At 36.3% G+C, this 27,929-nt stretch overlaps 1 protein-coding gene across 1 annotated transcript; it reads left to right on the top strand.

Moving 5' to 3' along the window:
* Positions 1-104: 104 nt before the first annotated feature.
* On the top strand, positions 105-27,929 carry MOV10L1 (Mov10 like RNA helicase 1). The gene is made up of 23 exons (XM_059847933.1): positions 105-272; positions 3,304-3,460; positions 3,867-3,979; positions 4,764-4,954; positions 6,971-7,111; positions 11,010-11,204; positions 12,563-12,677; positions 14,014-14,191; positions 14,816-14,886; positions 15,264-15,355; positions 16,082-16,140; positions 16,682-16,792; positions 17,868-17,939; positions 19,044-19,222; positions 19,733-19,879; positions 20,618-20,739; positions 21,538-21,637; positions 22,031-22,195; positions 23,635-23,808; positions 24,341-24,490; positions 26,122-26,229; positions 26,936-27,073; positions 27,834-27,929. Exons 1-23 carry the CDS (start codon positions 147-149, stop codon positions 27,927-27,929), a joined length of 3,000 nt encoding a protein of 999 aa, XP_059703916.1. The 5' UTR covers positions 105-146.

The raw sequence follows: 27,929 nt of genomic DNA, 5'->3' as shown, positions 1-27,929 counted from the left end.
GTCCCTTTTAGTAGCCTTCATAACTTTTTGCATAGTTCTATAAACAAGTGATCTGTGTTTCTGTCAACACTTTTCCTTTTGATGCAGGTGAAAAAGCATTGAAAAGGGTACAAGGAGTAGTGACCAGACTTTGCCATGATTATGGGATGATAGATGACACGATAGTCTTCACAAAGGATGTTGTTACAAAAAACATGTTGCTGGCTGTTGGACAAGAAGTTATTGCCACTGTAGAAGAGGATAAAACATCAGGTGGCCTGAAGGCTGTCAGGGTAAGAGGTGAAGATAAGTAGTCTCACTTTCTCCATAAGTACCTTGAGGCTTTGTTTTGGAAGTTACTATAGTTTTAGCCTCACAAATTCTACAAAATAGGAGAAATTGCAAGCTGTTCACCTAGAGGGGATAAGCTGGGGTTTGTGGGTCATTGTTTCATTCTGTTGCCTTTCAAATTATGTTTAATACTGATTGTCTGCATACAGGTGTAGATGTAATGATTAAGAAGCTCTTCGTTAAGATCATTGCATCAGAAATTTAGTCATAGCTACTCCAGATTTGTATAACTTTTCTGAGTTTCAGTCAATTTTATGTTATTGTTATATGAATGGCTAAGATCAAAGCAGTTTGATCTTGTGCGAAGTTTGCTCTTTTTGCACAGGAGTAACTTATGTTCTTGTGACTAAGAACAGAAATTTTAAAACTTCTTGTTGTATAAATTGGTAACTTTATGTTATAGACAATTACAAAAATGAAGATCTTGCTATGTTTTTTGCCTTCCACTTCATTTGCATACCTGTTTCAAGCTTGATTATACCTTGTCACGAATTTTGAGGGGAGTTTTACTTAGCAAGTCATGTTGAAACCAAATGTGGTTTGTTGATTAAATGAAACCAAAGAAAGACTTAATGGGGAGGCAGTTTTGTTCTGTGACCCAAAATAAACATAGTAGGAAAGTAAACAGGAAGTCTTGTTTCTAAAGTATTACCAGCTGTAGTGCTATCAAAAACCTGGTGTCTTGTAAGATAACTTTATATCTCTTCTTACTTCCTTTTATTTCTCCTTTTTAAATTTAAATTACTTTCTTACATAAAAGCTAAGTATTGTTTGTCCAACAAGCAATATCAGTGCTGTTTGGTAAAACAGTACTCACACACAGTCAGAAAATTGAGTAATTTAAACTTTTACTTTTTTCTTCCTTGTTTTTCTTCTGACTGAAAGCTTTCACCATTCTGTTGAAATACTGTAATTGCTCCAGAATACATAAACCTAGTAACTGAGAAAGTGCATATGGATCTACAAAGCAACTAGAATATTGTAGCAGTTGTAGCATGTTTTACTGTGTATTCTAGATAATGGCTTTTTCAAAAGTGTGATGACTTTCCTTATTCCTGTTTGTGAACTATAATTCTGCAGGCATCTTGGGCTGTTGGCAGTGTAGTTTGTGGCTGGTGAAAACCTTTGAAACAAGTTCATGTCAAAAGCTGACTATACTCCATAGAAAGTCAAAGTCCAAGGGCAGTCTTGATTCAATAAGCAAGAAGATAGAGCTAATTTTTTCAAAGTCTGTTCTAAGAACATAAATAAAAACCTAAACCATTCTGTACTTTATGATGTATTGCCTTACTTTCCATATAGTGCCACAAACTTGACATACTCTGAGCATTTGATAAGAACAGACAACAGTATTTGAATTGTAGTTGTTTTGCATGGTGAAGAACTAAGTTCCCTTTCAAATCCCTAGTTAGAGGAGAAAATTTTGCTCCCTGACAAGCATAATTAATGACTACTATAAAAAAAGATGCTTGAATATCAGGACTATTTTCTTCCAAATAACTGAGATGTTATCACTTAACTTTGGGGTTTAAGTGATCTAAAAGGTACTCCTGTAATTGCAGACAGAAGCTCTGAAGCCTGGACACTGCCAACGCAGTTTGGGGCAGAATCTGGAAGGCGCAGTTCAAGCTTCGGTGGTGTCAGTGTGTTTATGTTACTTGCTTTAAGGAAGAGCATGGTCAGCCTTGGGTGGCTCTCTGCTCAGTGTGCTGTTTCAGCTGCTGTTTGGAGCTACTGGCCATGTGGTTTGGAAAGATCATGGCTCAAAAGTTTGGATTTCAGTTTATTTGAGCTCCAGTCCTAATTAAACTCTGCATGGAATGATTATAGGTTCTGTAGCAGGCTTTAAAAACAGGCTGCTACCAGAGGTAGTAGGAAGGCCATTTTAACCTAGTATGAGAGACAATTTTAGTTTTATTGGTAGAGAAAAATTGAGAAGTATCAAAAGAAAACGTCTGTTGGGAGTTTTAAGGTGTGTTCATGTCTTAAAAACATTTCTTTAAGTCTACAAATTGCTTTCAAGTGTAACTGCATGTGTAGTTTACATGAAATGTAAATTTACTAGTCTTCTGAGGAACAATTTGCTTATTCATGTTCTATCCATATGAAGCCATAAAAAGCACTTTGCACAAAGTTTGATAGTCTGAGATCTTCCAGGTGAATGGGAAGATATGTCTGTCAAACTGGAACAAAGTATAGATTTTTCTTTAATTTTTTTTTTTTTACAGTGAGTTTTCATGTTGTCAAAGAAATATTATGTAATAGTAATTCTTTAATGCGATAAAATAGTATCAGCTAAAAAATAAATAGCTATTTATAGTCAACTAGTGTCTGCAAACCTCTGAAGTATAGGTAGACTTATGCTATGGTAAGCATTATGTTCAACAAAATAAATCATATAAAATTTAGTCTGATAGTATGCTTCAGATTGGATCAGACTTTAGTAACCTTATATGTGAGGTGGTGATACGAAGAGTCTGTTAGAAGCTGCTCTAGGGGTCTTCTTAATCACATTACTAAAAAGTTAGAGTCTGTATATAAATACATGTGTTTATAAATACCATCTTGAAAACATATTTTTTGTTTCTGAAATAGTCATTTTCTACTTCCAGTTTTGTACAGAGAGATTGCTGGATGTGGTGTTCCTGTCAATTGAAGAAAAATCTTAAGTAGACCTAGAGCAAGGGATGTATGAGAAAGTTTTGAAAAATCAGCATGTAATTATAGCAGTTGTCAGCACTGCAGCATACAGGACTCTTTAAAAGAGAAGTTTTAAAGTTTCTCTTTAAAAGAGAAGTTACTGTTTATTGCTTACTCTTTTTGTGTCCAAAAAGTAACAGCTACAGTAAGTAATTGTCTAATAAGAAGCTTTGTCTCCATAAGCAATTGAAATTTTGTATATTTATTGTAGGAATATGTATTTAATTCTAAGTGTCAGCTGTTTAAATGTTTGGGTTATTTTTGTATTAATAGGTAGACACCATCCAGAATACACAAGAAGATTCCAGTCCTACTTGTGATACCTCTGAACTAAATAAGAAAACATTAATTGGCAGTATTACCTCTCTCTCTGTGGATGGTGGCTATATTAATCAGAATACATACTTTGCAATGCAAGAAGTCTGGGAAGGTGTGTAGGGGCTTCTTGTTTCCTCTTTCTTAATATTTTTGTGTATACAGTAGAAATATCTTCTGATAAACTTGCAGTTGTTATCCCAAATAAATTCTAATAGAATATGCAGTGAAACATAGTGAAACAGCCAGACATGGATGGAGAAAGCTGCCCATTCATTCTCACTGAGCACGACCTGCATTTAAGCATGTTAACATGTAAGCAGGTGTATTTTTCAATTAGCATCTCCTCTGTAGTTTGCCATAACCTGCAAAGCAAAGGACTGCACAGTCTTCTTTTTGGACTCAGGGGATCTGAATAATGCATTGTTCTGGCTTTTATCTAACTCACACTAATTCTGTAGGGGAGTAATGTAAATGTTATGGATAGTAATTAACCTTGAGAAATGTTCTGTTTTGTATAGATTTCAAACCTTGTGAAGGTGACTGGGTGCAAGCAAAATATTATGTTAACTTGACAACATGGAAGACAGAAGCAGTTGCTGTAAGGCCTTTGAGGTATAAGCAAGTAAACAAGGTAAATGTTCTACACATTATTTTTGGCAATAGGAGTCCTAGGTGAATGAGGTTTTAAGTTGGTTTCAGTTACAAATATTGGTAGATCTTCTATAACACATCTTTAATTAAAAGATAAAATGTATTAATTCATCCATTTAGAGTATGTTTAGAAAGTAATAAGGCATTTTGAAATTGCATACATATTTTCATTGAACAGAAAGAGTAACTAACTTATGAATTGCTGATTTGAATTCTTGCTATTAGTTATAATGAGGATGTGTCATGATTGGGGAATTTATTAAGTTTAATTTATTCAAGTGTTTCAGCTTAAAAACAACCACAGTCCCTTCTTTTTATTTTAATGAAAACATTTGTTTGCTCTAGTAATGCATATGCTATTCTAGGTTTATGATTTATTGTCTTTGTCTTAACCCTATATATTGAATATTTGCACGTCAAGCATAGGAAGAAAATTTGCCTCACTACTGCTAGTATGGAAGTATAAATTAGGTAAGTTGATCTATCACAAGAAAGGTATCGTGGTTAAGTCTAGTGTGCATATTGCAGTATGCACTTTAGTAGAACTTAATGCTTATGTGAAGTACTTGTGTTTCTTTACTCTTCTAAATCTGAAGACAGGCACAGTGATTCTGGGTTAGGGCTCTGTGTTTACCTCCTATGAATAACTGAAATTTCAGAATACATTTTTATTAATGCTAGAAGGGCTGCTTCAGGTGAAAAAATAGTATGTCTGTTAGTTTATAAAGATAATATCAAGTAACAGTAAATACAAACTATTACAGGTTCGCATTTCCAGCATCTGTGGAAGAACTGGGACAATAGACGACAGTATATTTTTCACTTTGGATTCACTGAGACTTCCTGATGGCTACTTACCTCGTAGACATGATCTAGTGAACACGATTGTGGTGGAGAGCAGTCAGTCCTGTTACATTTGGAGAGCTCTCTGCTTGGTGCCAGTCAGCCAGGATGGGTAACATTACTTTGTTCTCTTTTTAGCAGTTAGAGACGTGTTGTAGTTGTGCAGCTGACATTTCATTGCATCTGTTAAGCAAGAAATACTGTGAATATTTCCCTAGTTGACTAGAAGGCATAATAGACCATTGGAAAAATCAGAGCATGATATGATTTGGCCCTTGTCTGGCTTTTTTTCTCCTTCCAGAAGGTGGGAACATGAGTGCTACTAGAGAAGCAAAACTAGTAGCAGCTGCTCTCAGGGATATTGCTAGGCAGGGAAGGAGTTTTGCATGCATGTTAGTAAAATGCCGGTTCCTCTAGTAGGTACTTCACTGTTTGAAAACAAATCACAGCAGAATTCATATAAAATACATGTTTCTTTAATCTGTTTGTCTTAGGTTACAGTGATTATTCAGATATCTATCCTAAAAGGAAAAGTTTAATGGTTTTAATAATAGATTCATTCAACCTGCAAGTATTGAACTGAGAGGTTCTGCAGGGACTTTAGATGTTAAATGTGGTATGAGGAGGATCTGGATACACTGCAGAAGAGGTTGAAAAAAGTAGATGATCTTCATTATGGAGAAGAAGCAAAACTTAGGGAAATAATCAACTGCACAAAAGTAAAATGGGCAACAGACCTCGGCAAAGATCTGGAATTTGTCTTTTGTGTTTAAGTGTCTGTACAGTGAAACACACAGTTATCACCTGAATAAATAGATATTTTAACTGTAAAATCTATCACTTTCCATGCTGAGGTCTTGGCAGGATTATGTAGTCTTAAGTCTGCAGGCCAAAAATAAATTGTCAATTGGAAAGTCCAAAGGGAGAGCAAAAGGGCATTCTGATATCTTTCAAACATCGTCTTTGGGAGATCTCCAGGAAATTTAGCCAAGGCCACATGGTCATATATATGTCTTCAAAGGATCTACAAATAACTATATAAGCTGTTTTCTCTAGAGATAATAGAAATAAGAAATTGTACTTAAATGAAACTTCAGGTGTTTACATCATTTTACAAAACAATACAAATCGTTGACATCTTTTTCTCAGTTGCACCTATTCTTAATGATGGATTTTATATAGAAAATTATTACTAAAGCCAAATTACAAAAGTAGACCTTAGGGTTGATTTCTCAGGTTAAGTGTACATCTACCATATCAAAAACTGCAGCTTAGGCTGCAGTGGGAGACATCTAGTGGGCTTGGCTAGTAAATTGATATAGCTAATGAAAATCAGCTGCACTCATTTTCTGATTCAGCATGTCAGATAAGTCAGGAATACTGAGGATGTGTACATATTGGTGAGATTATTAAAATATTTCTAAATTATTTTCATGCCACTTTATCTAAATGAATAGTTTCTTAATTACGCAATAGAAACCATGTGAAAATCTGTTTTTACAGGTAGAAGACACCAAGATTTTATAGCTGTGCTCAGCGTTTCATCCAGTAAAGAGCATATGCCTGGTTTCATAGGCATTTTTCATTAGTCATATATAATAAAAGTTTTCAAGGGAAGTTTTTGGTTTTCAACTAGTTTTTAATTTTGTCCTCAACTTGCTGATTTCAGATAGCAACAGTAAGCAGAAGACACAAGTGGATAGGTTGAAACACTTCCAGTTTAGTCATTTTATCTCTTAGTGGCAGTGCTAATCATGACTTGCTAAGGAGCTGCTCTTTGTTGTGTCTTTGCTCACTCCCAAAGAGAGCCATGAAAATTAAATTACTTCACTCACTATTTGATTTAGCTCTTCAGCAGGGATTCATTAACTCCTCAATCATTTTAGTCTTGCATCCAAAGTTTTATGCTGGTTTATTGTGCTGCTGACAAAAGACTTGTTGCTGCTTAAATTAGTTAATCTAATTGTCTTGGAAGTATAAATGGCTGAGAAAAAAATGAACTATCTCACCTGCTTGTTTCTAAATATTGTGACTGTGCCTTGGAATAGTGTTTCTTAAATCTGTGCTGAATCAAAGATATTTGCTGAGCCTATTAGTTAAAAACTGCTACCTAAAATTATTTTTGCAGACAATCTCACTCTAATGATGGTAATGTGGATGAGCCTTATGAAGACATAACGAGAGACAAAGGAGAGTTGAAAGTATCAAAAATGACTGACTTTGGAACTCTGAAGCAGGGGGAATCTAAAAGAATGATGGTCTGGATAGAGTAAGCCTATCTGATTGTTTTAAGATTTCTTTATTTCTATCACTCTATCTGTTAACCTGTTTTACATTCACAAGTCTCTTCTTGTTGAGCCTTGTGGTTTATGATGTTCAAGTAACCTCCAAATACTATGGAATTAAATTCACACTGAATTTAATGTCTGTAGGATAGCCTTTTTGATACTGAGCATTTATCTTGCAGATAGTGCTTTGAGACTCCCCAGTCCTGTATCTCTTTTCAATCCTAGTAAAATCCTTCTGAGAACAAGGATTGAAGCAAAAGCTTGTACTTGTGTGTTTAACTTAAGCTGCAGATACTCTGCCATCTTCAAAATCTTAGAACAAGAGGACTTTGCATATTTGTGTATTAAAAGCAGACCAGATTATTTTTCTGGGGGGTTTTTTTGTTGTTTTTTGTTTGTTTGTTTGTTTGTTTGTGTTTTTTTTTGTTTGTTTGTTTGTTTGTTTTTGTGAACTTGGATGCTGAAGAACTATGTTAGTGTATCCTTATGAGGGTTTTGATTTGGTGGTGGGAGTTTTTTGGGGGTTGTTTGGTTGGGGTTGTGTGTGGGGTTTTTTTCTCATCTGGGCATCAAGGCTTAAATGAAAACAAACCTGCAAATCCATTTTTTGTTATTCTGTGTTCTTTCCTAAGAGTTGGTTACCCAGTGATAAACTTTAAGCTCCCATTGTTTATATTATACTTGGTATTTTTATATGCTTTATATGGTAGTTGATGCAACCTAGAAATATTAACATAAAGCAGAGGTTCTCGTCCTCATTAGTTAGAAGCAGCAGTGCAATTTCTTTCTGATAGGAATTATGAAATAAGGGGAACTAACCTTCTGCAGACAATTGTATTTGACTTCTGGTAGAAATAAACTTTAAGAACATTCACCATGCACTTAATTATGTAACTAATCACATAACTACTTCTAGGAATAAAGGGAGCATACCACAGTCCTTAATCAGCTGCAGATTAGCTGGATGGGTGAAAGACAAGCAATTCAGTGTTGAGATTCCTCAAAACTGTGAGAACAGTCTATCTTTTCCAATAAATCAAGAAAACCTCTCAAAAGCTGCAGTTAATTCATTTAACAACAGTGGAGGAACAACATGTGAGTCATTGAACCATACATCCATTATGAAGAATGGAGTCATTCCAGGTATAGTGAAATGAGAGTGTTCGAATGCTGAATGTTAGCTCCTCAGAAGGACCAGTAGGTTTGTTTGAGAATACTTGCCTATGTTAGCAATAGAAGTTGTGATAACAAAGTTTATTGTTATACATTTTTTCAAGATACAAATTTATCAAGGACAAATGAAAAAAATTCCTTGGTGAAAGATGAAAATACGCAAAGTGGAGAAAGTGAGCAAAAAGACCATGTGGAGCAACCAACTAAGCTCAGCAATATTACTCCAGAAATTGTGATATCACCAGGTGAAAAAATATCCATAGTGATTATATGCACAGCTGTGTAAGTATTTCTTTCCATTATTTCTAACCAATACAAAGTCAAGAAGTAATGAAAATAGACTTAAAAGTTTTGGCTCTGAGCAAAATTATCTCCTTGGCATGTTGTGCTTTAACCCCCGCTAGCAACTAATCCTCATTCAGCCGCTCACTCACTCCTTCCAGTGGGACGGCAGGGACAATGGGAAGAGTAAAAGTGAGAAAACTCATAGGTTGATACAAAGACAGTTGGAAATGTAAAGCAAAAGCCACTAACAGAATCAAAGTAAAACAAGGAATTCATTCACTTCCTGTAGGTAGACAGGTGTTCAGCCATCCCCAGGACAGCAGGGCTCCATCACACATGATGGTAATTTGGGAAGACAAATGCCATCACTCAGAATGTCCTCCCTTCTTCCTTCCCCCAGCTTTATGTACTGAGCATGATGCCCTATGATGTGGACTATCCCTTGGGGCTGTTGGTGTCAGCTGTCCTAGCCGTGTCCCCTTCCAACTCCCTGTGCACCCCTGGAGGGTGGGACAATATGAGAAAAGACCTTGACTCACTCTGTGCTAGCCCTTTTCAACACTGTAAAACCATCACTATGCTATCAATACTTTTCAGCACAGATCCAAGCCAGAGCCCCATACTAGCTACTACGAAGAAAATTAACTCTACCCCAGTCAAAACAGGCACATGTTGTAGTGTAAAGTGAGCCAATACATATTAGCAAAGCATCTGGAAATCTGTGTGACTTTGAAAGTATTTACCATTTCAGTGCTTGATTCTGAATTTTTATTGAAAGATTGTAGTAGCTAATGAAGCAATATGAGTGGGAGTAGGTTACATCTCTAAAATGACACAGTGAGGTGAAGATAATGCCTGCAGATAGATATATTCTTAGTAGTAAATCCATTGCTCCATGAGCACTGGAGCTAATGCAAATTTCCTGGGAATTGTTGTGTTGTCTGATATATTTCTTCTAGTCTTTAGTATCCTGTATTACTACATGCCCCGATCTCAAGTTTTCCTGTTCTGTGATGGGAAATTCAAGTTTGGTATGCTGAAATAGGAAAGAGGAAGCTTTCTTCACTGAAGGTGTAATTCATAGAGGAAGTGGTTTGCAAATCTTAGAAAACCCTTGAAAAACAAAAAATACTCAGCTATACAAAATACTTTATTCATTTAGTTAAGAATGGCAAGTGGCTTTGTGGGAGCTCCTGCATTCAAGTAGGAACCTTACACGGCCAAGCTTACATTTGTGTAATTTTCACTTGCTTCCAGCTGTAGCTCTGCAGACTTTGTGTTCCACAGCCATTGATTCCTAGGATGGTAAAGGAAAAGTTGGACAGAGGAAAACAAGGTTTCATAATGCTGCAATAATATTCACACTACTTTTCTTACCATTTTAAATAGTGAAGGGGTAAAAAATTTCTTAGGAGGATGATTTAGTTCTAGTTTGAAGGATAGAGCTGCAGGCATGGCTTGCCTCCATGGCTTTCTCCATGAAAAAGACATGTAGAAAGAAGGATTTATATTTCACTGCAAATGCATGAAAGCCCCAAAGTCTTAGAATCTTCTATTAATACAGAGTAAGCCACACAAAGCTTCATGGGAGGCTGCAGCATGAAGTTAGCAACTGTTTGCTGGCCACTTAAGAGACCATAGAGACTGCAAACGTTGACCATAAATTTGGACAGTTTGGTGTGTGATTTGAGTTTTTATATCAGAGAAAACCAGGATATAGTTTTAACCTGAGCAGGTAGTCTTAGTTGGCAAAAGTGATTTTCCTGCCAAAGAGAAGGTAAGCTGGAATTCTTCTGGGATGCGTTTGTTTCAGACACGTGGTAGCAGTGTTGGACCATGTGGTTAAAGAATTGCACTATAGTAGTGCTTGAGTTTTGTAGAAACCAATCTGAACAAACCTCCTGTTTTTTTCTCATGTGTCACTGCCCAAGCAACACTTGCACATATAAAGTATGTTTTCCAGAATTAAAGGATTTTTCCTACTTTCTCCATTCATGTGTTTACAGTTGGTGTTCAGTTCTGAGTAGCCTTTCACAAGGTGCTGCCAAGCAGTTACTGGAGACAGTGAAGGGATTTGCTTCAGGTTACTCTGATGGACCTGTTTGGCTCTTCTTTTGCAGTAGTAATAATTCCAAGATGTTCCTTGTAACAGAAGTATTAATGCTGTGCCCTAGTATGTTGAGTGGAGGAATTTTGCATTTTACCCAAGATTTTGATGAAATTGTGGGGTTGAGATTTTTGCTGTGGTTTTGAGTTGGTATTTTTTGGATGTGTGGGTTGGGTGGGTTTTTTTAATTATTTGGGATACCTGGATTGAACTTGAGGTGGGGTTACTTTCATGTAACTGAAAGGATCTCACAGCAGAGGAAAATGAAGTGTGACCAATTTGATTTTAAGAAGATAACTTCTGTTTACTTGAAGGATTCATGGACACAGTAAAGAGCTCTTGTTGCTTGGCTTTTCTGATTTTACTGTTGGCCGCTATATTGAAGCCACTGTAACAAATGAAGAAGAATTACTTATAGCACCTGTACAACCTTATTCTCCAGGAAAGCCTAAACATATTCCAGATTCTCAGCTAAGAAAGACAACAGTGGCTGCCCCTAAACACAAAAGGTACTGTCACTTTGAGCATAAAATAATACTTACCTAACACTGCTCTGTTTGGTATTGTTATATCTATTCTGTAATGCTGAGAAAGAAAATGTGAAACTGGGAGAATCTCTACATGTTTTTATATATGTTGTAAACAAGATGATTGTGGACATTTCTGATAGAAGAGGTTGTTTTCATAATTACTGCTTGGTTTCTTTGTAGGTTTTTCAAACAGAATCTCTAATGTGTAGTGTGGTAATAAGATAAAAAACTGTTCCTTAGTTATCTATTTAGTAACAATTGTGTTATTAAGAAAAAAAATGGGAAACTGAGAATAGTTTTCTGAGATAATAAGCTTCTTAATTCTTTACACAACTTTAATGTCTATATCTGACTAATGTCTCCCTTCTTTCATTCAAACCTTTTGTTGGTGGTTGTCCACCAACTTTCTGATTGATGTAGGTCTCTCTTCAGTACTGCTCTGCATCTGAGGGAGTCCTCAGCTCCTCCCAATTTAGTATCATTGGCAGACTTACTCAGTATACCTTCAAATCTGGCTTCCAAGTCATCTGAGAGGATGTTGAAGAAAACTAGCCCTAAGATGGAGCCCTGTGAAACCCCACTAGGGACAGGTCACCAGTCAGATGTCACACCCTTCACTGTAACCCTTTGTGCCCAGCCTGTGAACCAGTTGCTCACCTGTCACATGATGTATTTATCCAGCTGTGGGCTGGATATTTTGTCCTGAATGATCCTCTGAGATCAGTATCAAAAGCTTTACTGTCTTGTGATGATGTCAGCCAGGTCTTGAGTATTCAGATGAATACCATCAGGTCCCATAGACTTATAGCAATCTAGCAGGAGCAGCAGATACTGCAGAAGTTCAGGTTCAACTTGGAGTTTATAATTTCTCAGTCATGACCCTCCAGCTACATTCCCTTAGCCCCTCATCAGTGTTGAACACAGAGGCAGAGAAAGCATTAAATGTCTCTGCCTTGTCTGTGTCCCTATGTGTAAGGTGACGATCCTCATCCTGTAATGGGCTGATGTTGTTTCTGCAGTGCTTTTTTTTTTGCTATTGGCGTATTTTTAAAGCCTTTTTGTTGTCCCCCACAGTACTGGACAGCTTCACCTTCAACTGAGCTTTGGCCACATCAATTTTTTTTCCCTACAGTGTCAAGGAGCATCTTTGCAAGATCTCTTGCCTTTCTTCCCAGTATAACGAACTTCTCAGTTGTCCCTTTGAAGGAGTCATTAGTCTGTTGTGCGTGTGAATGTGTTTTGGGTTTATAGTCTTGGTGATGTAGCGTGTTAATGAGCTGGTTTTTATGTACATTACTTAAGCAAGCTAAATGTTATGTTGTACATTTTCATTTTAGAAATAAGAGAAGATGGTGTTCAAACTTTCTCCCACATTTTACCATACCAGATGAGTTAAGAAAATGTGTGGAACAGCAGTTAGACATACTGACTTTTCAGCCCCTCCTAGCAGAGGTATGTAAGTGTAGGTTTTATATAAAATTTTTTTTTAATATGGTGTTTTTGTTCAAGCACCTTTAACTTAGGAAGAAATGTATAGTGTATATCCTTAGTGTAAGAGAAGATGACGTAACAATTGTCAGGTAGACTTCAACTTCAGTTTGGATCCCATAACTTCTGTGGGTTTCAGTATGATACAGAATCCAAGCTTACAAAACCACAAAAGCATAAATGGGAAACACTTCTCTGAAAAGAGAGTTGAAGTGTATTGGGGGTGTACATCACAGAAGCTGAATAAAGATTTCTCTGTATTCTCACTTTCTGGGCATACTGGAAGGGGTTTTTTGAGGTGTCAGGAAAGTTATTTCATAGAAAATCACAATCTCTTAAATTATTGCAATAACAGAGGATTCTTTTCTGGTTGTTCAAAACTGGTTTTGTAAACATCTTCAGATGTAGTTCACTAAATCTTGTTCAAATTCTTCCCACAAGTATAGCAGTTTCAGAACACATATAAAACACCCCCCAAAAAATCTATAAAGTCTTAACAAGAATACTGCAATGATTCCTTCTCTAAAACTTTGCTCTGATTTCTGGTAGAATTTGGCCGCAACTCACTGGTTTTTGTGAATTTTAAGTACTTATAAACTGGAGCTGACACTTTTTTAAAGTGTAAGAGGCTGTATTGTCTGCTGACTAAACATCTCACATTAAACTTAGTATCAGAGCATTAAGTTAGTAGGTTAGACATCCTCTCTCAAAAAGGAAGATAAAGCCCTGTAGTGTTTATAGTAATTTTACACTGAAGGCCTGCCATTAATGGTTACTTTTTTTAACCACACCCTAACCTTAGATAGAAGTTGGTACTGTTGGAGAATACCTCTGCAGTAAGATTTGTTAAGCTCTGAGGGAGAAAATTCAGGTTCTTTCAGCTTGCCGTAAGTCACACGATCATCAGCCAGGGCCAAGGCTGACATGACTCTCTCTTTTCAGCTGTCTCTGTCCTTGTATTTAGATTTTTTGCTTTCTGGGCATAAACTGAGCATATAACTCAGTCTGTAGACTGCCCCTGAATTCAGATGGTGAAACTGCTGCTGTAGTAGGGAGAGACTCGGTTAACTCTTTAGCTGAGGGGCTATTGTATTTGAGCTCAAGGACTATACTAATCTCACTTTGGCTGTTAAGAAGGTTTAAAATACTATCTAGTGCATGGCTGCATGTATTTAGGTATCTTATTTGGCAACCCAGTTGCTGTGCAGTCTGTCTCAAGAAGGGTTTGTTTAATGTTAGCAATAGTGGGTTCTGTATCTTAGTGTACAACAACAATGTATAATGTTGGTTTTTTTTTCAGCGTCTTAATCTAGATAATTATAAAGCAAACTTTTCTACTCTTTTATGGCTTGAAGAGATCCAAGCAGAAATGGATTTAAAAGATTACTACATGAGTGGGGTTACTTTAAAAAGGAATGGGAACTTGTTAGTGCTGGAAGTGCCAGGAGTAGAAGAGGGCAGACCTCGCCTGATTCCAGGTAGAAATGAATGTGCGATAAAGTCAAATGGCATGTTGATGTATATTTTCACAATGCAAACTATATTGTTTATTCATTTGTTTAAAGAAGTCTTTCAGATATTTGCGCACAAAGCTATTCATTTAGGCTACTAGACAGGGGACCAGGACAGGGGACACAAGGACACTCTGTTAGTGTCTCAGTCTTACAGTGGCTGCTATCTAAGCACCATTGTATGTGTCTGTTCTTACAGAGGGTTCAATGTTTTAGGATTTTTCTTTTACAATAATCAGTGGGGCTTTCAGCAAAAATAAATTGCGCAATGTAGTAATAGCTTAAAAAGCAGTAAGTGTAGCAAAAAGGCTGAGAAAGCAGCTAAAATTAAATTCAGAATTTCAAGTAATATACAAAATAGTGTTTTCAAGAGGTTTTGTCTGATGGCATCAATACTAGATGCCTTTTATAATATACCACTACATATGGCATTTCAAAACAGTGCTGATGGATGCAGCAACTTTGCTGAAGTTAGCCTCTTCCAAATTCCTAGTTTAAACGTGCAGTAGGGAAGGAGAAATTACATGCTTCAGTGAAGATGTTACTATTCCTTGTAACAGTATTTCACCTTTTAACTTTGTTTACAATTAGGTGATAAGGTGATCTTGAAAAGTCAGGTCTACTCACATCATATAATAGAGTACATTGCCTATGTCGCTGAGGTAAGCAAAGTGTTTCTCCTCTTGAGAATACTGTGATCCACAGGTTTTATAAGGGAAGCTTGCAATTCCTGGAGTTACAGACTATTTTAACCTGACTTCTGGGAAGATAGGTTTACTTTATCTATATTTTGACTGGTGATTTTGTATTTTTGTTGTATTTTTGATGACTCTGGCTTCCCTATTATTTTGAGATTATAATCTTTGCCTGCTCTGAAAGAGCTTTTAACATAATCTAGATATGGAATGTGTTGTTAGTAGGTAAATCTAGAGTTACTTTTTGGAGTTGGTGGGGGGGGTTAAGTGCTTTCAGAGGTGCTTCTTTATGTTTAAAGTACTAAATCTTCATCAGTATCCTGACTTTTTTATCTTTGTAACAGATATGTGAGGAAGATGTTACTCTTAAGGTTAATGCCGACTTTGAACGTGCTTACAACTTGGAGCCCATGGATGTGGAATTTGTTCATTGCAGGTGTTTTTATAAGCTTACAGAAAGCTGTGTTTAATGATTCCTCTAGTAGAATGACTTCTAAAATATGACCATCAACTGTTTATTTTGGTGGACACAGAGAAAGACATAATTAAGATCTTGCCAATTTTTTCACTTCTTTTCCTCAACACACCTTTACCACCATATTCATAGTTAAAAGACTGTAACTGTAAAGTGTTCAGAGAGTTGTTATCTTAATCATTTCTAGATAGCCACACTGATGTCAGACAGTAAAATGGGGAGGAGTAAGGTGGGGTGTTTGGGGGTATTTTTTTTTAGGTTTTTTGGTTGGTTTGTTTTTTTCTGTACTAATATGGCTGCAAGACTATGCAGGAAGTAAAAATAGTGGGTGATAACCTCCCATTCTTTTATACTTTTGTTTTATTCATGGGAATGTTTGGAGTTACATAATCTTCTCTGTAAATTCAGCTTTGCAAAGAAGTTCCTTGAATGTGTTGAGTACCAGGACATCTTTGTATCACTGAAAAGCTAGAGACTGTGTGTGTCAATATTATTCATGGCTAAGCTGTTTATACTTCTGCAGCATATTGCTCAATATATGCTTTTTTAAAAAAATACACATTTTATATAAGACTTTTTTTTTTTTATACACACTAAAAAGTACCAGGTAACTTATAGGAGTGTGCTGTCATAGTATATGGAAATGTAAGCTTTTACTTTAATTACAAATCTGTATTCTGGTTCCAGTATTCCCAGCAGGCGATGCCAGTTGGCCATTCAGCAGGCTGTGTACCTGGGTGAAAAAGGTACATTTCATTTGACTATTAAGCTGTCTAGAGGAGTTTCTTAGTGAGGAGACTAGTGGGTTTTATTGCTTTCACATCAGGGCATACTGGAAGAATGCACTGTAATTTGTTCTTACAGGAGTTTCCCATGCCTTAGGGGCTTTTTGGTTTAGTTTGGTTTTTAAGAAGAAAAAACAATGCTGAAGTATAGAAGGTTTTGTCAAAATTACTTCATCTGTTGGCCATCACAGGCAGGAGGAGAGGAAGCAAACTTTGTGAACTATTAGAGCCAACAAGAAATGTAGGAATCATGCATACTGCTATAATAATAGCCAGTGAAATGACCATGCTTTGTGTTACCTCAGAATTTATTAAAAAACACTGATATCCTGTTCCATGAGTTGAAGAATGCATGTGAATTTCACATATTACCACCTTAGTTCTGATAAACCAATTTTGGCAGCTCAGACTAAGCTGATGTATCAACAGTAAAATTAATCAGTGAAGCATGCAGAGTGTGTGTTTGAAATTTCTCTACTTTCTTTTTCTCTGCTAAATTTAGTGTTATTTCCAGAAAGGCTTGTGTTACAATCACCACAAGCTATCAAGACCCAGAATACTACAGAGTATTGTGCTGTTGATGATGGCCCTAAACAACCTTCACAGCAGGAAAGTAAGGTAACTATTCTGTAAGTGTTCCTTAAAATGTTCCTTCATTCAGATTGGTACCAGATACTTACTGTACAGCTATTGCCAGAAGGGAATTGCATAATGAAGTATCAAAGAATCAAAGTTGTATTCTGCTGCATTCTAATGACAGAAGTTTTTGTTTGCTGCCTGGAGGTGGGAGATTTTATGACAACTGATACTATAAAGCTTACAAAATGGAAAGTGTATATTAAAAAAGTGTGTGATTGTGATGGAAATTGTCTGAGTTGCCTTAGACTAATTTTCATAGCTACTCTTGAGTAGATATGTAAGTCCAGTCAATGTGGCAGGAAATAATTTTGTAATAGAAGATAATCATCCTGTTCTGAGTAGATTTACCCAGGCTGAACTGCCACATGTAGAAAGGACTTTTGGAGGCTGCCTAATTCTCTTTCCTTTTTGAAGCAAGACTGAAACACTAAATCAAGTCAGCCTGGGGGCATGTGGCAGCATTTCTTTATTTTTGTCTAGAGTTTTCAGTGTCCACATAACCTGTGCTTCATCACCTTTACACTCAAGATTTTTTCCTAATTCCCTAATTATTTCATTTGGAGTTTGTGCTTTATAACAAGGAGTAATCAAGCAATCTGGTTTGGAATCAGTATTTTTAAGATGTTTGAGGCATGAGGTACAGAACCTTGCCAACACCACATTGCCTACAAGCAGTTTTCTCCTGTGCTGCAATCTGAAGGGACATGTCCACCAAGGAAGATGCATGTATCTTTCAAAGTGGTCTGGAATTTGTCTGTTTGCTTTTGTGGAAGCAAACAAATTATGTAATCATGGCTTCAAAATCCTCATCTGAGCCTGCAGAGTGTGAAATAAATGTAATGTTAACAGAGCCAAAGTATTAGAAATCTTAAACTTAACATGGAAATTCCTGGCACCTTCACCTACTACTCTTACCTTTCTGTCTTAATGGTAGATATTCTGTTTAATGGGAAAAAAATTAAAGCTTAGCAACTTCAAAAGTATCAGGGAAAATAGTTGCCTGTCTTCTTAAAGTTATAAATGCATTTATCTTCACCTTCTCTTTTCAGGTCAAAAAAAAGCAGAACAAGCAGACAAAAGGTATGACATCAAGAGAGGTGAACATAACAGAGGTGATGAGAGTAACTCTGCAAACAAGCCAACTTGGTATATTTTCTGTGCTTTAATAATAAGTATCATATCAGTAAATCAGGGCTAAGTAAGATAGCTTTGAGATGTCCTTGTGTTCTGCCTTTAAAGACAAATTCTAGAAATACTAGCTGGAAGTTTCTATGGAGGCTTTTGGTGCATTAGTTAAACATCTATAATTTGCAGAATCTAGAATTATTTGGATTGGAAAGGACCTTAAAGATCATCTAGTTCCAGCCCCTTTGCCATGGTCAGGAACACCACTAGACCAGGTTGCCCAGATTTCATCCAGGCTGGGTTTGAACACTTTACTTTGGGGGAAGGGGGAGCAAGCATCTGATGATTTATTTTGTAATGAATAAATAGTTATTTCCCACTCATTTGCTCAAAACTTTTTGATCATATTCAAAGTTTTCAGTTTGTTATTGGGATGCTGTCTGTCATCTTTGGGAAAGCTTTGCTTAAGATGCTAAAACTTTTTCAAGTATCCCAGATTATTCCTATGCTTTTTTTTTTTTTTTTTGAAAGTATGACTTTAAATATCATTGTAGTGAAATGCCTAAGAGGAGAGTGATCATGTCATTTTTTATCAAAAGTATGCTAAAGAATTACTGAGAAATTACCTAGAATGCGCTTCTCTCCAAAGGTTAATAAGGTTCTACTGTGGAAAGCTAAAGCTAAACTAATTCAGACAGGATTAAGAAAAAAATTTCTCACATTTGTAGCAGAAGGCTGATCATGTAGTACCATTCACAAAGTGCCAGTTACTGGAAGTTTCTCAGGTTTTGCTGTTCTAGGACAAGAGAGTGAACTTGATTCTAAAATTACTGAATAGAGTTTTTATTGATTTTTTTTTTTGGTTATGTAATCATGCTCCTTTTCTGCCTTTCAATAAAGAGCCATTACACTTTGGAAATATTAATGGCTTATTTTCTACTTTGTATTCAATGAAAATGGAATTTTAAAGAAATTCATTGGTTGTTAACACAAAAGGAAAACAAAAAATGTGCAGAACTGTATTGTGAATTGGAATTGCATTAATCTACATACATTAAAAATATGTGTGGGGTTCTGAGATATGCTTGTCTTGATTATAGTTGGTGAAACTGTGGCACTTAAACAGAGAGATGGTGAATTTTTCAATCCTATGCTGAATGTGCAACAGAAACTGGCAGTGAAAAGGATACTGAGTGGTGAATGTCGCCCAACACCTTATCTTCTCTTTGGACCACCAGGAACTGGAAAAACAGTAACAGTAATTGAAGCTATTTTACAGGTAGTAGTAAATAACAAATCAGTCGTCTCTAGTCTTTTCCATGTTGGAATGTTTATAGTATTTCTGTAAGTGCCATCATATTCTTTTCCAAAGGAGTTTTCAAAATACTCTTTTAAAATAATTTTCTACAGCTTCATAAAAGGAGGAAAATCCATCTTCATATGGATTTAACAGAATTCTGAATGGTTTATTTTCAAGCCTTTTTTGTCTTTAAAACTTCAGTGAACAGTGTCTACCTTGTGATTCCAGTAGTGCATAATGTATTCATGAAACACAGGTATACATTAATATGATAATCATTAATTAGTTCTGTTATGGATACACTCAGTTTGAGACTACTTAGTCATGGCTGTTGGCAGGAGCATTACTGAACTGCAAAAGAATGAATGGAAATCACACGTGAAAAACTCTTCTGGGTTCTGTATTTGGTGAAATAAAATGGGAATGTTTGCACTACTGCTTCTTAAATAACCTTTTTTGTTTTTTTAATATCTGTCTTTTTTAATGTAGATACACTTTACTCTGCCAGACAGTCGGATTTTGGTGTGTGCACCCTCAAACGCTGCAACAGATTTGATTTGCTTGCGGTTGCATCAAAGCAATCTCTTAAAACCAGGAACTATGGTTCGAGTTAATGCTGCCTTCAGATCAGCAGAGGTAAATATTACAGATACCTGCCACTTAAGATTTCTATTTTAATATTTTTACCTTAAAATACTGATTTAGTATTTTAACTCTCAGTGGCTATGAGGCTGCTTAGGTTTGCTTAGCATCCAGAGTATTATATTGCTTCAGCTTTTCCAGAAGGTTAGCTGGAACATTGATCATAATGCTTAATTTGATTGTATGAGCATAGGATCTTCACCTTTTTTTTTCTGTGAATAACTCTACAAACAGCAAATAGGCATTGGTGGGGATTTTTGATTTCATTTAGATTTTTTTTTGTTATCAGTCCAGGTTAAGACTGCTTAAACAGAAAGTAAGCAAGTAGGATTGTCATCTCTATGCAGGACACCCACCTTGTGGATTAATTTAATAAATAAGTATATGTTTATACATATGTATATGTATTTACATATAAGTGTCTATATATAGAGATATACATTTGTATATATATACATATGTGTGTGTATATATGCACATATATGTGTGTGTATATATAGATGAATATATAGAATAGCCAGATGTTCCATTTTGATCCTTACAATAAAGCAGAGATGTCTCGCATATGTACTATTTTGCTTAGGCAAATTAATTAATTCATTTTGGTGTATGAATGCGTGTTAGTCTATGTGTTTTGCTCAGCTTTTAAAATAGTTTTCAGAAAGCTTTTCTATTCAAATTTAAAAGTTCTGTTTTAGGCTGGCAAGTTGTTTTACCTTTTTGTTTCTGCAGCAAATTGATGATATGGTGAAACCTTACTGCAAAGATGGTGATGATATTCAGAAGGCATTGTGGTCCAGGATTGTAATTACAACATGCAGCAGTGCAGGATTGTTTTATCAAACAGATACACGGTACAGTACTATAGCTAGGAGTATCGCTGAAGTGGCTGGATGACACAAACCCCAGAGCTTTTACAGACTGTCTGACCTGTAACTTGGGCTGTTTTATAGTTTATTGCATGAACCTGTATTGTGTAAGAGAGCAAAGCACTTGGTTTTAGTAATGTTTAAGCAGAAACTTTCCCCATGGTAAATTTCAGAATCGTCATGAGAAATGTTTAAGATTTTTGAAACAATAATATCTCCTCTGCCACTGGTGCGAATTACATTACTCTTGACAATCACTTTGGCTCAAAATGATTGCCACACAAAAAATTACAATGTATTTGGCTTTTATCAAGTCACCTTTACTAACTGTAAACAACTATCATATCAAGTTCTTTTAACCAAAGTTATCTCTGACTTGGACTTTAACTTCCGAAAAGGACAGTCTGAAGCCTCACTCTCTCAAGTTGGCAGAAACAATGCTTGGGGATTGTCTTTGCTACACCAAGTGCATTGTTTAATTCAATATCTTAAGGAAACTGAGAATAAGGGAAGCTTTTCTAAGTATCTTAACGTTGCTACAATGCTTTAATTAAAGTTTGTGTATATCAGAGTATGTAAGTGAAATCAAAGATGAAAAATAAAAGTTAGGGGGTTGTTTTTTCTATATTTCCTTCTGGAAATACCCAGCCTTGCTCTGTGTCTTTGGGGTTGCCTGGCACACTTGACAAGGATGTTAACACAATTGCTGAGGTCAACCACAGGGTGGCAGAATGAACTAACTTGAAAACAGCCCTGTTTCAGGTTAATGTTACTTAATTATAGGCTTGGACATTTCACTCATGTGATTCTGGATGAGGCAGGTCAAGCAAGTGAACCAGAGAGTCTCATTCCTATTGGATTGATTTCAGAAGCTGATGGACAGGTAGTTCTATTAACATCATTTACTGAAAGGGAGAAAGTTTGTTTATTATTTTCATATTTTGTGGATTATGTAGAGTGCAAGCAGCCATTTTCTGGTAATGAGTTTTTTAATAGAGATTATTCATGCATTATATCAATTCTCAACACTTAAACAAGTTTCTTTACATCTAGTACTAGTCTATGTTGGGAGGACTGGGTCTGTGTGGGAGATATCAAATAAAAGATGTTTTGTTTAAGACAACATACTTCTGTCCTTTGCAAACAAATGTTTGAAGGAAAGCAGAATGCTTTATATGAATTGATCTCTGAATTCTGAAATGTGGGTCATTATAAAATGAAGTTTCAGTAACAATTGTTTTAATCTAAAATGGATGTTCTCAAATTTCGTATACAGATAATTCTCGTTGGAGATCCGAAGCAGTTAGGGCCAGTAATAAAATCTAAACTTGCACAGTCTTTTGGATTAAGTATGTCCTTGCTAGAAAGACTGTCATCAAGAGAGCTGTACCTGAGAGATGAGGATGCTTTTGGTGCCTGTGGAGCATACAATCCTTTGTTGGTGAGTTAAACTTTCCATCAACCTTTTTCAGCTCAATCAAAAAAGAGATTGTGGTTTCTTACCACCATTTTGCTCCCTGATGCTTAATAAGTCTAGCTTGAGCATGAATTCTGTAGAAACGCTTGATTTGTTTGCATATGTAGTCTGAATAGTAAAGATGCTGAGTCCTCCAGCATGTTAAAAGTTTTCTTTGAAGGGATCCTCTCTTCTTAAGTATCATAAGTCAAATATGGTGCACAAAGCACAGTTGTAAATAATAGCTTAAAATTCCCTTTCATCTTCATAGTCCAGGTTTACCATAACTTCATTTTCCACAGATGAAAAAGCACAATATCTGTTTTTAACATAAAAAGACAAACAGAGTCTCTTCTTTGAAGAATAATTTTGCAAACATCATGTTTCACAAAGGGAAGAAGAGAAATTGTTCTTATTTCTGTATTGTGTCTTGCTTTGAAGGATAGCTTCCCCAGATTCCTGTATGGGCAAGTACCTAAAATCTGTGTTAAGTGGTGAAGGTAGCATAGTATTTAAACAAGTACAAATGTTTGAGCTGCTTTTAATTACTGTCTGATCAGCCCCAAAACATCGGGCTGATGTTAAGCTTCCTAAGATGCCTTCTTATTCTCATGCTAACATACTTCAAAGGACTAAACTGAGAGCAAAAGATGGCTAGATGACCATGGAAGTAGAGAAGGGAGGAAATCTGATGGCAGATTTAAGGGTGAAAGTGAGGGTGTTTGGACCTGGGCTTTAGATCAGGTTCAGCCTGCTGAAAGACCTCTGTCACACTTCCTCCTAAAATCTCTTTGTGCAAACTCTGATCATTGTGTTCTTTACACAGTGCTGAAGAAGAATTGGCGTAGTGAGAGACTGGGAAATGGGAGGGCTTTAAGGATAGGTTTTGACTGGAATATCCTATGTCATCCCTTTTACAGGACTGGGTTTTTTTGAGCTGGTTATTACTTTCTGGAATGCTTTCTTAAGATTATTCTTTCATTTAAAGACAAACACGTTTTAGATGTTTTATGGCCAGCTTCTGTCAGCTGTTCTGATGCTCCACATTTGCCTGTCAAGACTTCTTCAAAAGAAGACATTGCATCCATTCAAACTCCATGGAAATAATCTGGCTCTTAAAAAAAGGAGAATGTGTCTATACATCAAATGTTTCAAGAAACTGGAGAATGACCCATTTGTCTATCATGTACATTCAAATCTCTTTGTTTCTCCTTTGGAGGGGAAGGAGATGGTCCTTCAAAAAACTGCTTTGGTGTACTTCTTACTTACAGAAGACCACAACTGCAGTTTTCGCCTTGAATACAGTTCTTTGGCAGCCTTAGAAATGCTAAATGCTACCAGATGGTAAGGTAGTAGCTGTGTTCTGAGAAGTCTGATGAACAATTACCTGTTTCAGTTACAGATTTTGGATTTTGTCTTTGCAGATCACTAAACTCACAAAGAACTACAGGTCGCATTCTGCGTTGCTTGCCTTGCCATCTAAATTGTTTTATCATAAGGAGCTAGAAGTTTGTGCGGATACCTCAGTAGTGACTTCTTTCTTGAATTGGGAGAAATTGCCCAGGAAGGGATTTCCATTAATTTTTCATGGAATAAAGGTATGTAAAATGTTCATACAGTGAAATAACTGTATAGGCTTGCTAGCAGTTTGCTGATTTCTTTAGAATAAATGCTCTAGAATAAAACTTCTAAAACTAAAGGATCATTAGACCTTAACTTGGCAGGGGAAAGAGTAGTACCTTAGGGAAAAAAAAATTTCTTTAATCTTCCTGAAGTAGTAAGAAGTGGTAGTATTTGCGGCGTGGAGAGGCTTGGTTTAGAACTCTTCCACCTTGAAAAAAGCAAGATGCCAGGTTATTAACATGTTATTCTGAGTTGAGATATAACTCCTTTGTTGCATACATAAAATACTGTTGTTATATCAATTATATTTATAAATGTATAAAAGATATATATAAAATGTGAGGTGATAATTTTTCTCTAGAAAAGGTGTACAGAGAGGAAGAGAAATTATATATAATATTCCATCACGCTTTTTGTATTCGGGAGGTATAAGAATAATGTATTAATAAGTATGTAGTCATTTCTGCACCTGATCTCCATCATCTCATTTCCTTTCCCCCAATACAGGGCAGTGAAACACGTGAAGGTCACAGTCCTTCATGGTTTAATCCAGCTGAAGCAGTTCAAGTAATGATGTACTGTTGCCAGCTGGCTAGAAGTGAATACTCCTCAGTACCAGTGACAGATATTGGAGTGATTGCACCATACCGTAAACAGGTATAATGTTTAACAGCTCTGATGTCTTCAGAGCCTCAAAGTTGCTGTATTTCATCTCATGTATTTATATGATGGCCGTGGTTTGTTAAAGTAGGGGGGCATATCTTCAAATTCCACCGTGATGTATCCTGATACACAGTGTATTATCAGTCATTGCAGTGCTGCCACTGAAGTCTAAAATAATGACAGCAATAGTGGCATTCTACTGGTTTTTCAGTTTTAAAAATCAAGCAATTAAGGAGACCAATTTGGAAACAGAAGCAGATTTTTCAGTTGTTGGAAGTAATGAGTGCAAATCAAGAATTCATTATCCAACAGCTGGAACAGCAGTCTGCTTCTGTCACTCTCTGCACTGAAGACTGGAACAAAAGGGAATTATTATGAAGTAGATGGCGTGACACCTTGTGGTCTTGAGACTAGAGGAAACAATTACTGTAACTTCTTAGCTGTCCTATAGGCAGACTTGAAGTTTGTAATTCTGTTTAAACCTCTAGACAATGTTGAACGTGAACTTCAAATGCTGTGCTTTATTTTTAAATGTATTTATACCCAGATGTGTTAAGTATGTGATGTTTACTTTCATTTTAAAGATAAACTTAATCCCCTTTCACTTCCAGAGGAGATTTTGGACAGTTCACATAATTCTTCTTGGTTTTTGCATCTCAGTATTCATAACCTTGCACATGTGTCTTGGGCAAAACACTGTGGTGTATGAAAAAGACTAAGCCCTTGTGAAGAAATCTCACTTGCAAATTAAAGCTTTGCTTTTATCAATCCAGCTGGTCAGGTGCATGCACCTGCCTGTGTTTACAGTTATTTGCTTTTTCAAATATGTATTCATACTGTTGATGTGACGGAATTTCTTTCCATAAACAATGATTTCATATGATTTAATGTGATGTTGTCCTTCATCTGCCTATAATACAAAGCATATGATAGTAATGCCCGCATTAAAAAAGTGACTTTATATTGCAGGAACACTGATTAGAAAGTAGTCTTTGACTGTAATCTTCAGCTTAGTCAGGCAGGATTTCTTCTTAAATCTTTTGGAGCACTGCAGTTAGAATCTCTGAACAACTTTTAGCAGATGGCAGTACAGTAATCCCATATGTACCAGGATTCCGGTGCCTGAGGCTCCTTGTTCTCTTTCTCTTTTGGTGGGTACTTAAAACCATATCTCACTTCTGCCTTTCAGTCTGCGCGATGCACCTGGCAAGCAAAGGTGGAATCTTTGTAGTCTTCTTGAAGGGCTGAGGGAAGCTGCTTGCCCCGCCAGATCTGTCGGTTTTAGATATGATGCACATTGGAAAAAGAGGGTTTAAGGATCCAAGTTATTCTTATCTTTAAAAGCTGGACTACTAAAAATCTCTCGCCTTCAGTTCAATTTATGGTAGAGAGTACTCCTTCACCTTCTTAGTTGTGTATTAGCTGTGGTACTTTCTTGTAGAAAAAGTTACTATTTTATTTGACAGTCTTACTAGTGAATGATGGCTAAGCTTGGCGTAGTCATTCCTTTCGACATTGCTATGCTAAAACACATACATTTATATATGATATGGTTTTGTATTTAAAGCAGTCCACTCTCAAATGTAACACTAAATTCCCTCAACCATCTTTTTTTTTTATGATAGGTGGAAAAAATTAGATTTCTACTCAGAAGTATTGATTTGGAAGACATAAAGGTTGGCACAGTAGAAGAGTTTCAAGGGCAGGAGTACATGGTTATCATCTTATCAACAGTGCGTAAATTTACTGTGATACTATTGAGAATTTTTATGTATCTAATTCTCTGTGTTTCATTTTTGATATAGGCCTTTACAAAATTTAGAAACTATATTTTTGTCCGTCTATCACAGTATTTGAAAGCAGAGCTTATTAAGTGCATGCTTGTAGAGTTATTCTTCTCTTTAAAATATGGAGTATTAAAAACCTGTTGCTTTCTGTTTAAATTATGGTAGTACTACTTCACATTTGCAGCTTGGAGGAAGAGTCCAGGATTTTCTCCCCTTTTTTTTTTCTTCCTGAGGGCAGTGGTACTGTGCTTACTTTCACAAGTGGTATGATGTTCAACGTCATACCATAGCTTTTCAATCCACTATTAGAACTCCCTTAAAGTAGTTCCAGGTATGTACTACACTCTTATTTATAAGAACTCATTATTTAGGTCATGAAAATTTTCTTTTTTCAAAGGTAGGTTCAAATATGGATGAAATATGGGTAATAAAATAATGAGTCATAGTTTTGCCACACTACTTGCTTTGGCTGGTTTTCCTATGCTAAGACATAGTTCACTGATGAGGCTACTGAAGAAGGCATTCTGAAAGACACATTGTGAATTGTCATTCAACTGAGTGTATTTTTGCAGTAAGGAAATATTATGTTAATGTTACACTGTGGTATGTTGTCTTCTCACCATTTTATTTCTAACACTATCCTTAATTTTAGGTGCGATCTCAGAAAATTGTAATTGATGATGAGAAACACTCTTTGGGCTTTCTCTGTAACCCAAAGAGATTTAATGTAGCAATTACTAGAGCGAAAGCTTTGCTGATTGTCGTGGGAAATCCTCACATTCTTGTGAAAGTAAGTTTTGGGTTTATATCTTTGAATTGCATATCTTATTTATCACAGCAGTTGAATAATTTTGTGGTTAATCTTATGTGAGGAAACATCAAAACATGTTAGGAACTTGTACATTTTCCTCAGTCTGCATTTGGGAAAATCTGATCTCCATGGGTTCTGTACGAACAGACACACGCAGTAGATTTCCAAGTGCAAGGGAGGAAATTGTGCTCTGGGCGTACAGACTCCTAGCTCCTTTTTGTCTCCAGCATGGAGGCTCTGACCTCCTCTAAAGTTCTCCAGCAGCATGCAAGTCCAGTAAGCATGTTCTGAATAACCTCACACAATTAGGTTCTTAACAAAATGTAGTTGAATCACTTTAAGTGGAGGGTGGCAGAAGTGATTCTTCCCAATTAATGCAACGAATGCCAGGGAGGAGGACTCCTTTTGGACTCATGCATGGTCCTTCCACAGGAATAAGTTGAGCTTGTCTTAATATCTCATTTTATGTCTGACTTCATGAACAACAAAGAAAACAGTATCCCAGAAATGGTCTGAATGAAAATACAGTTCCCCCACACCTAACATGTAACTATATGTAATTGGGAGCAGCTATAGGTTACCTTCCTCACATATTGCACCATACTTGGACCATTTGTAGAGTTCTGTTTCTGGAAGAGGTCCTGTTAAATCTCTTACATTCATGTGCCATGTTAATTTGATTGAAAATTCACTTCACAGAGCACCATGATTACAGTTATATATTAATTTTCTCTTGTAGGATCCCTGTTTTTGTGCACTGTTAGAATACAGTTTAAGGAACAGAGTTTATATAGGTTGTGACCTGCCCACAGAGATGGAACGCCTGCAGAAGTAA

The sequence above is a fragment of the Haemorhous mexicanus genome, chromosome 5 (genome assembly GCF_027477595.1).
Source record: "Haemorhous mexicanus isolate bHaeMex1 chromosome 5, bHaeMex1.pri, whole genome shotgun sequence".
Lineage (NCBI taxonomy): Eukaryota > Metazoa > Chordata > Aves > Passeriformes > Fringillidae > Haemorhous > Haemorhous mexicanus.
Note: the sequence above shows the minus strand (reverse complement) of the source record. Positions and strands in the feature narration are given on the sequence as shown.

Bases quoted from the DNA above. Each gene is read 5' to 3' on its own strand.
- MOV10L1 (XM_059847933.1), top strand. From the start codon at position 147: ATGATAGATGACACGATAGTCTTCACAAAGGATGTTGTTACAAAAAAC. The intron at 11,205-12,562 runs GTACTGTCACTT...TTTTCATTTTAG, and splicing joins GCTGCCCCTAAACACAAAAG to AAATAAGAGAAGATGGTGTT. The intron at 23,809-24,340 runs GTATGTAAAATG...CCCCCAATACAG, and splicing joins TAATTTTTCATGGAATAAAG to GGCAGTGAAACACGTGAAGG.